This window comes from Gopherus evgoodei, chromosome 2 (assembly GCF_007399415.2).
Source record: "Gopherus evgoodei ecotype Sinaloan lineage chromosome 2, rGopEvg1_v1.p, whole genome shotgun sequence".
Classification (NCBI taxonomy): Eukaryota; Metazoa; Chordata; order Testudines; family Testudinidae; genus Gopherus; species Gopherus evgoodei.
The window spans coordinates 91,734,525-91,747,032 of record NC_044323.1 but is presented as its reverse complement, the minus strand read 5'-3'; the positions used below and the strand labels follow the sequence as shown (position 1 = coordinate 91,747,032).

Here is a 12,508-nt window from a genome sequence, read left to right as displayed (position 1 = left end):
AGTATAAACCCAGTGAAGCTAAACCTGGCCCAGCGAGGCAAGATGCCTAATGGATAGCTGCCTGTCCTGACTTAATTTTGGGATGGGACTGCAAATTCTACCCACTGACACACAGAGGAGTGAGTTAAGCCCAGAGGATAGTTGGCATAGTGACATAAAGTGATGATAAAATGAGCCAATGGAAAATGAGTGGATTTAATCTTTTCCAGTTTACAGGTCTAGGGAGGAACAATAGTTAGGATTAGGGCAGAGGACTGGGAATCAGATGATCTCTGTTCTATTCCAAGTTCAGTCTCAAATTTTCTAAATTACTTTGGGCAAAGCCATTTTAAGCCCTCTGTCCTCCAATTTCCCCATCTGTAAACATGGGGAAAAAATACTTACTGTACTTCATTGCCAAGATCAGGTCATTAGTGTTTTTAAAGCTCTTTGAGGTCCTCAGATGGAAGGCACTGTGAGAACTGTATTACTACCTATCTAGTTGTAATCTTAGTAATCAAACTGGTATCCCTAATAACATCAGTAATTCAATGAGAGTGAGCAAACCAGACTTAAGAGCTGTCTAGGAGGTTTTAATAGCATGGTAGTTGTGAGTACAAATAAATCATGGCCCTTCTTTGTCACTCAATGCTGTTTCTTATAGCAACAAGTTATCCTCCCAGAAACTACTGTTGTATTAATTTAAATGAATTTATGGGCCCAAATTAGTTAAAGGTGTGAACATGACCCTGAAACTGTCCAATATTAAACAGTTTTAAATAAGGTTTGGATTTGATATACAGAATTCAGCCTGCTTAATACAATGGGAATCACATTAGGCAGTTCTTGCCACAGGTTAGAAATTTATTGATTGGAACACATGAAAAGGAAAAAGAACAGAAAAAAAACAAAACAAGGCAAAAAGCATTGAAATTGACAGATTATGAACAACAAACACCTATTCAAATTCCTTTGTGGAGATGATAAATACTGGTTAAAGTCTCTTTTCAGTCGAACAGTTCTCCTTGGAAGGGAAGAAAGGGTTATTTCTGTTAAATATTGAGTCTTTCCTGCTTTTAAAAACATGGACAGATGCAGAAGAGAGAGAAGAGATAGAATAGTAAAGATCAGGGAAATATGGCTTTTGTTGATGTTCTTAGGATAGAGGATGACTGCTCAGTCATGGATGGATGCTTTGGGCTGGCGGGTTGGCTATGATAGTGGATGTTCTGGACTCTGGCTCACCTCTTTGTTCAGGGATGCCATCCGATTGGTCTGGTCAGGTTCCTATCCTTCACTGGTCCTTCCCAGACTGAGCATTTCTGGATGGCCATCTCATTTCACCATGCTGGTGCTGTGCAATACAGTTAATCTCAGGATCAGATGAAAAGATGAGAGAAAGAGAGAATAGGAGGAAGAGGATTGGGGATGAAAAGGAACATGCAGGGAGGAGAAGACACAGCAAGATTTCACCTGTATCAGGCTGGGGTCCTCACTGAGGCAGCAATGATCATCAAACATCCTCACTGGAATATCAAGGTCTGGTGTCACAGCAACAACCCTTCCCACAGTGATGGCAAAAAGTTTTATTTTTCTCTCCCAATGTCTCTTTTCTAAAGGGCCCTGAAAAGGTGATGAGTGGAATAATCCATCCTCTGTTTATTTCGCCCACCAATTAAGCCTAATTTCCAATGCACCAATTTTAGTCCACTGATTTCTGATCCTCTACTCCTCTGGTTTACCAGTCACAATTTTAACACAGTCCTTGAGTGGTATCGGTAAACTCTTTTTGTTTAAATTAATCTTTAATCTTTCTGTCTTCTTCTCACATCTTTTCTTAAGTAGTTTTATGTAACAGGTCATGGTGATAATTCTTGAACTGTTACCCACTTTTTACTAGTTAGGCTACCAATTAGGGTAAATGTGTACACCCAGTTATCACAATGTCACCCATTCTAAATAAGAGTTTTATCAGTGCATGTATAACATTAGATGAAAAATTAAGGGTCTTGTGCCCAGCATCTCCACAAAGGGCCCTAGACTCTGGAGCATCTCTACCAAGGGAAATCAGACTCAGCCTAAGACTAACAGTGTTCAGGGCAAAATGAAAGCTGCCCAATTTTGATCTGACCATTTCACCAAGGAAGAGAAAATTTCTCCAGATATATGCATAGACCCACAACTCTACAGAGTGCAGAGTTGAAGTTCCATTTTGAAATTCCTTTCAGTCTTTTAAATCCTGGCATAGTACCTGGATACCATGGTAATCATTTTTAAAGGCTCCACAGGCCTTCCTAGCTGTGCTTTCTTGATTTATGTCCCTGCCTGCAGGTATATGGGATCTTGGGGAGCAATTACCACACAGCTAGGGTTCCAATTAATTTCTTTATTAAAGGAAAAAAAAGGAAGTGGTGGGAATTTAATAATGAAATACGATGGGATGGTGTGTATAGGGTGTTTACAGTAGACAACGATGGGGGGGGTTCTTCTTATTGAACAGTGTAGGGAGTTCTAATAGTAGGCTACAGCAAGTGGGGTTCAGCACAATGGGATACAGTACAGTGAATAAGCAACTCTAGATACAGTGTGGAAATGCAAAGCGTACCCAAAAGAAATGCAAAATAAAATGGTAGCTTCTATATGAGTTAATAGCTAGATACACAATGTAACACAGTGGCATCAATGTAAATACAAAGTATATCAGAAAAGTGGAGGCAACCAATGGGGTGTTATAATTACAAGTAAAATGTGAGTTACAGTACAACAATACAATATCAATATAAAGGCTGGGTCAAGAAACAGGAGGGGGGGGGTGAGTGATTAGTGGTATGCAGACAAGCGGCTGGAAGCAGCGAGAGACTCTGAAGCCCTGCAGGGCAAGGACAACGGAGCAGCGTGATGGTGACTTTCGGTAGGGGAGGGGCAGCGGAGAAGTGTAAAGAAGGGCTAGAGAGAGGTTTAAGCAACAAGCGGACACCAAAAACAAAGGTAAAAAAAACAGCAAAGGCTTTGGGAAGTTTCACAGGGGGAGAAGCAGCAAGGGCTTTGGGAAGTTCGGAGGGTGATGCAGACGTGGGGAGGGGGAAAGCAGCAAGGAGTCGGGAAGTTCAGAGATAGTGCAGATGCGGGGGAAAAAGCAGCAAAGGGTTATAACGGAGACACGGAGGAGCACACAGAGGGGGAGATTGGAGCACGGGAAAAACAGACACGGGAAAGTTCAGGGAGAGATCAGGACAGCAGGAAGGCGAATTTAAGCAGCAAAAAACCTTATCTATCTTAACCAACGACTAGGCAAAACAACAAATATCACAATTCTAAGCAAAACTATAACAAGCAACTATACGGAGCAACAAAACAGCAAACTATAACAAGGCAGTTGAAACTTACAAGCTCTACAATCTTAACAAACTATGACTTATTAAACTAAAAAAAACAAGACCTATGGTGCACCTTATGCTATGGGGAGGTTACAGAGGGCAGAGTGGTATGTGTCCAGGACCCAGCTCCCAAGGAAGCCAAGGGATGGTGGCTACAGCTGTGGATACAGCTGAAAGCAGAGAGCCCCAGGGCAAAGCCCACAGGAGCAGAGCTTAGCAGCGGCACAAACATATTTTTAGCGGCAAAGAGCCCTGGAGTTTGAGAGGTTTTAAGACACAGACCAAGGTTTAGCTTGAGTCTGTGTGCTGGGGAAACAGAGCCAGCAGCTAAAATAATAAAATAAAAGTATAGAAAGTTTTACAGAGGGATTCTTACTAGTCCCCAAGGCAGCAGCAAAGGCAGAAGCAGCAGCAACATCAGAAGAGGCAAGGAGGGCTCGGTACAGTCTCAATAATCAGGAGATCTCTCAGGTAGCAATTTGTTCTTCGGGGGGGCGTTCAAAAAACAGGAGTACGCTCAAAAATAAAACGAGAGCGGAGAAAGGACCCCCCAAAACCCCTGGCTGATCAGACCAGGCAGCAATGCAGGAACCTTTCTGAGGTGTGTTTCAAAAATGTCTGGTTTTAAAGGCAAACTTGGGCAGTTTACTGCCAGTAATCCTGATAGGCTCCCTCTGTCACAGGGGAGGGGGCCCAGGGAAAAAATTGAAGGTAAGCCCAGAGACATGCCTGGACATAGTCCTGTGCAATAGCTGACTCAAGAGCACATGAGGCCTATGACTCATGCCCAGGATCTTAAAAACACATTAGGTCTTGCAGCTCTGGACATTGCCTACCCTACACCAAGCCCAGGCTCAACGAGGTGATAACAGGACTAACCCTTTGAACAGGGCAGTGGTCCCACTTAGCACGCAGCACAAGTGGCCATCCCTTTGAGAAGGGCAATGGCTCTTGTTAAACAACTTAAGGGGCCCTCCCTTTGAGAAGGGCAGTGGCCCTGGTAAACAACTTAACAGCCAGGGAAGGGCGGCCACAGGAGAACAGAAAACAAAATGGAGTCTGGGGACAGCTGTAAGAAACAAAATGGAATAGGGATAGCTGTAACAGACAATTTAAAACTGCTTCTTCCTAAAAATGTTTAAAAGGAGTAAGAACTTACACTTGTATTTTCTTTTCATTTGTTTGTAGGTATTTGGAGCTGGAAGACAAAAAATGCATTTTTGTCAGCTTAACGTTTCTTGTGCCTTATCCATAAACATGGTGTCCTCTCTTCTTCTTATTACTAGCACCATTTTGCATGAGTCCTTTTTTAGTTTATCCTTTAGTTTAAAAAACAACTGCATCAAAACATTTACTAAACCTACCATGTAGTAAAATAGGACCTGCACTACTTCACACAACTCCCATAAACCAACATGATCCCTTGTAAAGCGGAGATCCCTAAAGATGGTGCATCAAACTGAAAACCAGTTGTCTGTGGCTGTGATGGGTGTAGCAAGACCCAAAAGGAAAACAAGGTCTGTTCTCAATTGTTAATATACTGGTTGCCCTTCTCTCAGCCTGAGTAGTATGGTCATTGGAACCATACAGCTGACAGAATATCAGTAGTTCCTTTTGCAGGTCTTATTTAAATCATTTCGCCTGCCAGCAAAGTTTTGCCATGGTGGCAATTATGAATAAGACTCCTGGAGAGTTGCACTAGACACACTATGAGCAGCAGTCTATGATTATTAGTTCTTTAATTATCCTTTTGACATTGGGAATCATTTTATTGGCCTTCCTAGCTAGGCTTTTTTAGTTTAAAACCATTGCTTCATAACAATAATGTAAAGGAGTAAGCACTCGCATTTCTATTTTCTTTTTGTTTTGTTTTTTAGATATTTGGAGCTGGAAGAAGGTTATTAAAATGCTCTAGTCATTAGTATGTTAATGATCTGGTCCATTTTAGCTCCTTCAGTAACTCCAGTGCATAGTCTTTAATGTTTCTCTCCATGTTTCATACTAATTGTCTTCATTGACACTATCCATTTAATCTGTGCCCAAAGATATTGGGACTATAGTAAGGCCATGCTGATTTTCAATAGGAAGAAAGGATTTTTTTAATCATAAGAAATTGCTAGCCATATTCTCCTGTACTGTCCAAAATTGTAAAACTGTCTCATGAATAGATGAGGTTGCTATTAGAGCTAGAGATTATATTCTGATACTGTATTTAATAGGACTGCCTCTTTTATGAACGAAAAGAACAAATTGTTCCAGTGCTGGATGGGATTAGGATATGTTTTTTCTAAGCATTAGGTTTGAAACATTTCTGGTAAAACTACCTGGAACCAGTTGTTCAAATCCAGTGAGAATTCATTCACCATATGTTCTTCCAAGACTCGTAAATTGAATGCCAAGCAGTTTATTATGGGTCCTTCATATAAGACCATATAAACTGAGGGCCCTGTCTGGTCTCTTATGAAGCCCTTATAACATTTTTGTAAGCATAGAAACTTCTGGTTTCTCAGTTACAATTTCCCTTCTCCCCAGTGCTGTGCAACACACTATGTGCTGGTTACCTGCAGTCTTCCATGCCAGGGATAGCTGTGTTTCAGTGGCGCTTTATGTATGTAGCACAAGACTCTAAACCTGGGCACACAAAAATAAATCAGTTAACTCTGGGGTTGCTCCAGATTTATGCTTCTATAACTGAAATCAGAATCTCTCACCATAGTTCATAAGGTGCCCTGAGTTCTTTCAGGAGAAGGTGGTACATAAATGGAAAAACATTTGCATTTATTATTTTCCAGACATCTTTGCACATTTACTCAGTGAAAAAAGCTAATACACAGTGAAAAATAGCTAAAAGGGGGGTTCACATGCACAGTTTAAAAAATCTATGATGTTTGATCATGTCTCTCCAGTAGGTGATTGTTTAATTTATTTTAAAGCGTGGACAGTGGGGCTTACAGAATTCCTAAAAATGTCGGGCTCATGAAGCCAGTGTGCTAGTATGGTACTCTGGGGCTGTCTCTATGCTAGCCTTTTCCCCTAAAATTTCTCAGAGTGGGTGCCACTCTACTGGTGATAGAAATGATAGGAGGGCTGATGTATACAAGCCACTAGCAACCACTAGCATTGTAATCAACATTTTGTCCAACCTTGCTCAAAGTTTTAGAAGAATCATAGTTCAGGTGTAACAAAACTGCATTTTTAACAGCATACTGTGGTCTGTTTATTAGAGGTGCTGTGGTACAGTTGGTACCTGGGTAGTAGTCTGGAGTTATCCTTTCAGAAAGGGAATTGGCAGGCAATGACCTTGTACATTAGCTAGAATTTTAGTCTGGCTCTGCAGGCAAATATTAGTGGTAGCAGTTCTTGGCAAATATTAAGAGGAATAATAACTGAAGAAGCTGAAAATGGGAAGAAGTGTAAATGTACTTGGGCTCCGAGAGAAGGCAAAAATGAAAAAAAGACAATATGCATTTGTGGACATACAAAGTAATGACTTATTTGTTACCTATAGAATAAGGGTCTTGGTGATGTAGTTATTGAAACCATAGGGAAATTATAATGATGTTCTGTATCACAGTAAATGTACATGGCGCTTTATAAAGCATATCAGAAGGGAAGGGCCACCAGTTTTCAAATGTAAATAGTCATTTTGGGGTGCTCCATTTGAGACATCTTAAATGGGTCTGATTCTCAATTACTGAGCACTCTGCACTTCTTCCAAACAGTCCCCTCAAAGGCATCTCAGGTTAGGCACCCAAAGTCACTAGTTTTTCTTGAAAACCTTAGCCCAAGACTCTGCTAAAACTGAGGAAGTTGTTCTTGTTTAACACTGGTTTTTGTAAATGGTGGCTGAATGAAAATAGCAATTCTGCAAGAGGACCAGTTCAAAGACTCTTCTTAAGTGAATTATTGTGAACAGGCAAAGTGCTTGCCCTCCTCAAAACACATCACACGTTCTTTAACCATTACATAATACTACTTCCCTGCAGTTTAGCATATGAAATGAATAACTTTTCTCCTGTGCTATTGGTGATGAAGATGAAAACGGATGATAACCTTTTTTTAATGTGTTATTTTATCAGACAAATTTTGGTATTGTCGATTATCGCCCAATCACAAGGTCTTGCACTACGGAGACTTGGAAGAAAGTCCACAGGGAGAAGTTCCCCATGATTCTTTGCAGGATAAATGTAAGTCATGTAAATGTGCTGGCTCTTCTTTAATTAATTTTTAAGTTACCTATTTGCTTTTAAGACAATGCAGTATACATATCTCCATTAATGGGCCCAGTATGCCATGCCTCCTCTAGTTAAGGTATATCTTGTCACAAGCATTCTTCTCAAGTACAGACCTCTGGGCAGTCTATAAAGGGTTTGTCAGACTGCAGTGATGGTAGTGCTTGCAAAGTGTGTATTTTTTCAAGGCTATCCAATGGCAGCTCTACCCAGAAGGATGTGAGCAGTTCCAGTCAATTTATGCCATCATTTGGATTGTTCACCTCAATTCTCTTGTTTAGCTTCATCTTATTGTGAAACCCAAAATGAGTGGCCAGATCTTGTCTCTGCAAATCCATGGGTGGCATAGATCTGCTCTTGTGGCCCGAGTGGAATTCCAGACTCTGCTACAGCCTTCCTCTGTGTCCCTGAGAAGATTGTTTAATCTCTTATTGCTTCACCTCCTCATCTGTATAACAGGGATAATAATTCTCCTCTACCTCATAGGGGTTGTGAGAACATATACATTAATGATTAAGCGATATTCCAGGACTCCATGATGGGAGCAGGCCACAGATAGTAAGCGTGGACATTTTTTGATGTGTTCATGTATCACTCTCAAGTTTTGGAAAGTGTGTATGAGGAATGCATACTCTGGGTTCAGATGAGTCTTCCTATGAACTTTTAGCTTAGAAGTGTTATACGTTTCCTACATAGTAAGTAACTATTCATTCTCACTGCGTCATCAGACTGCAGATGTCAAATAAAATCAATTTGGAATAGTAGGTTCAGAAGCACCTTTTGTAATTGAATACAGCTGTTCCTGCTGCTGTAAATGGTCTAGTATCTGGGAGATAAATCCATGATGGAGAGAAGGTGAAGGTCTTTTTCAAAAGTTGAGACAACTGGCTTGATTATCATGGTGGCATGTGCTTAAATGATACACTATTCTGAGAAATGGTGTGACTTCTCTCTTTTCAATGTGTGTTATGTGTCCTCCTCTGTGTCCAATCAACAGAGCATGTCACTCTTGCACAGCTCCAATCTAGGGAACACAAAGAGAGATTTTCAAAAGCACCTAAGGGATTTAGGAGCCCAAGACCTATTGAAGCTCATCACCTTTTGAAAGTTTCCCCCTTAGCTTAAGACATAGAGGCTCAAACTGAGCTCAGAAGGTCCTAGATTTGGTCTTTGATGATGGCCAAAATAATAGTCGTTACAGATCACCCCAAGAAAATGAGACTAAAATTTAAAGAATGGATAAGAAATCATTTCCTTATATTTTGTCCTTATAAGTAATAAATGTCATTCTTCACATTAGTGTATCAGTCATCAGTGAGTAAAGATCATACAAGTTTGTTCTGCTTCTTTAGTGAAGAATAATTCCGCAGACTCTGGGAATTTCTCCAGCCTGGAAACTGAGAAGTACAGTAACTTCTCACTTAACGTCGTCCCAGTTAATGTTACGTTGCTGATCAATTAGGGAACACGCTCATTTAAAGTTGCGCAGTGCTCCCTTATAATGTTGTTTTGGCAGCCACCTGCTTTGTCCACTGCTTGCAGGAAGAGCAGCCTGTTGGAGCTAGCTGGTCAGAGCTTGAAACCAGGGTGGACTGGCAGCCCCCCATCAGCTCCCCGCTCTCCTAAGTTCCCTGTGCGGCAGCCGTCCAGCAGGCTATCAATTGGTGGCAGTTAAGCTGTCCCTCCCCACATTGCCATATGCTGCTCCTGCTCTTTGCCTTGGAGCTTCTCCCGGGAGCCTCCTGCTTGCTCTGGGGGGGAGTGGAGAGAGAAGGGGACTGATGTCAGGGTGTCCCCCTCTCTGCTATTCCTGCACCTCACTTTCCTCACCTCCATGGGTGCAGGAGGGGGACCACACGACAGGGCTCAGGACGGAGGGAGCATCCTGGGAGCAACTGCTGTCTCAGCTTGCTAATCTACGTAAAAAGGCAGTGTACTTAGAGTGGTGTCAGCGTACTTAAAGGGGCAATCTCCTCTCACACGGGGTGTGTGTCTCTGTCTCTGTCTGCCATGCTGTCTTCCCTTCCTCCATTCATGATGCCTTGGAGAGTGTGAGGCTACATTAATGACAATGGGTTAACCCTTGAGGGCGCAGCCAAAAGCTAGTTCATCATTTGGCAGTAAGGCATTCCCTGGGAAATATCCCACCTTCTGACTTCACCACCTCAACCAAACTTCACAATCATCATTGCTGTGTACAGTATTAAAGTGTACTGTGTATGTATGTGTGTGTGTATATATATATAATCATTTGTCTGGTGAAAAAAATTTCCCCCCATTTACATTAATTCTTATGGAGAAATTGGATTTGCTTAACATCATTTCGCTTAATGTCGCATTTTTCAGGAACATAACTGCAACATTAAGTGAGGAGTTACTGTAACTTAATAACCTAAACTTCTTAATTGATTAATAAAAATAAATCAGTGTAACACACTGGGATAATGAAATTACAATCTTTGTTCTGCCCCCATCCCATAAAAATGTCTGGGTGCTGCTTTGTGTTGGCCTGGGAGAGTGACACACCTAACTGGAGTCACATAACAGTGGCATTTTACAGTCACATTCACTTATTTTCATTGCTGTACAGAATTGCCTCAAGGTTGTTTCGTGCTTTTACTGGAGTCCTTTGTCAGAATCTAGGACAGAGTTTCTGATCGTTGCAGTAAAGCATTGGCGCTGGGAAAAGCTATTTGTTTGCTTTGCAGTTAGAGAAATAGGGCAAAAATATTACAGTAGCTTTGGAGTGAAAGATGAGGCAGTGAACCCCACTCTTGAACTGTGGCTCTAGTGACTGGGCCACCATCCTCCATAAAATTTGTATGTCGGATGACCAAGTGAATTAGATAGTGACAGAATTTGAGGGAGGGAGGGATAGCGCAGGGATTTTAGCATTGGCTTGCTAAGCCCAGCATTGTGAGTTCAATCCTTGAGGGGGCCACTTAGGGATCTGGGGCAAAAATCAGTACTTGGTCCTGCTAGTGAAGGCAGGAGGCTGGACTCAATGACCTTTCAAGATCCCTTCCAGTTCTAGGAGATTGGTATCTCTAATTAATTCCTTGAGTGCCACAGGCTTTTCAGGCTCAGGGGGACACATGGATTACCACAACAGCCATTACATTAGGAATTAGTTTAAATGGAACATGAGAACCATCTGACTCATGTAAATAGAGCCCAATAATAAGGTGCTACTGTTCAAGACCAAGTACGGTCTCCCTAGTTTTTGAGTCAGCCTATATATAATGTGGACTGTGGAGATCTGCTACAGACTGAGTGTACTGACCTACACTCTCCTAGACATAAAGATTACTGTGCTCTCCACAGCCAGCCTTGGATAAGCCTTCTTGCTCCTACTGGTCATCCAGTGAGCAAAGGGGAACACACAGTGGTCCTTCTCTCTTCCCATTCTCCAATGCAGAAGGGAGAGAACCAGTAGGGGAAAGGAAAATGAGACCAAGATGGCTTGTGAAGAGGGGAGTTTTCTTTGGCTGCTCACTAAGTTTAGATGAACTGCTACCATCAGTTCTCAAAAATGCCTTCTTTCATATCTAGTTTACTAGGAAACTTGGTCCATTCCTCCCAGATCCTCATCTAACCACAATAATCCATGCATTGGTCATATCCAGGCTGGAATACTGTGACTCATTGTATCTGAAGCTGAATGTGAAGATTATGCATAGGCTCCAGCTGGTACAGAATGCAGCTGCCCACCCCTTTATGGCTTAGGCCACGTCAGACCCATGCTCAAGATCTTCCATTGGCTCCTTGTCAGCTTTAAGTGCAAGTTTAAGTCAATGGTTTTAATTTTCAAAGCGATTAATGGATCAAACCCCAGCTACATCAAAGACTAAATTTTGACTTATGAATCACCATGACAGCTGCATACTCCTGGGACAATACAGATCACAAAACCCGGGGCAAAGCATATGAAATCTGGGAACCAAAATTCTCAGTAGAGAGGATCCGACTATGGAACAACCTTCCAGACGAGACCAGGTGAATTCAGAGCCTGACCATCTTTAGGAAACATTACAAAGCCTTCAGTTTAGAGAAAGTCTTTTCATCATAAGTGATACTCACAACTCAGACACTCCCTTTTATTCCCAAAATCCTCTCAGTCCCTCAAAAAAACTACCCCAAGCAGAGTGTTGACCCTAAACAGAGAAAAGTGCCAATGACTTCATGGAGTCCACTAGGGACTTTGCTGTGGCTATCACTATCTTTGCTATGGGGAAGTTGCTTAGATACTCCAGTGATGGGTGGCACTGTAAAATTCTAAAGTAGACCGAAGGAGGAGAGGTTGAATGGGAAACCCCAGGAATAATTTCTGCTGCTTATAGTTTACTCTGTGTAAAAAAAAATTCATTAAAATTGCATTGTATTTTAATATTTTGTATTGTCTTTTCAACCATAACACTGTGAGTGGTACAACAGCCTATTGTCTTGGCTAGAGAAGACACATATATAATACATAAAATATGTTTTTCTGCTGCTGAGTCCATTGGGGGAAAAATGCATTCTCTGCTGTAGCATTTCCGTTAGAGATTTTAAGGGCTCAAGCAATGACAGACTTTCATGTTGTTATTCTGCTCAATATGATCCTTTTCCAAAGTCACAAGATAATGGGTTATTTATAGATTATAGAAGCTTTCTGTCATTCACCGACCATATTATATTTAGAGTATATAGATTTTCCATAATGTAATTACTGCCGGAAAATTGACTTCCACTTGAAGCACAGATGCATTTATCTCTGTCTTTAGTGACCTCACCAAGTTTACTCTTGGAGAGACTGTGACAAGTGAAACTTTTCAAAACTTTTTTTAATTAATTTACTTTAAAAATGATTTTTTTAAAAAAACTGTTGGTTGGTCATTCTAAGCTTTATATAGATTCCCCATCAAAATCACAAGTGTGTGA

The 12,508-nt window shown here is 41.3% G+C and overlaps 1 protein-coding gene across 4 annotated transcripts in view; it reads left to right on the top strand.

Annotated features, from left to right (window-relative positions):
* ELMO1 (engulfment and cell motility 1) overlaps positions 1-12,508 on the top strand; it is a 464,971-nt gene that overhangs the window by 438,299 nt on the left and 14,164 nt on the right. For all 4 annotated transcript variants that reach the window (XM_030551368.1, XM_030551367.1, XM_030551369.1 and 1 more), the window contains one exon: positions 7,436-7,543. In XM_030551368.1, the coding sequence (XP_030407228.1) occupies positions 7,436-7,543 (108 nt within the window). The remainder of the gene's footprint in view (positions 1-7,435; positions 7,544-12,508) is intronic.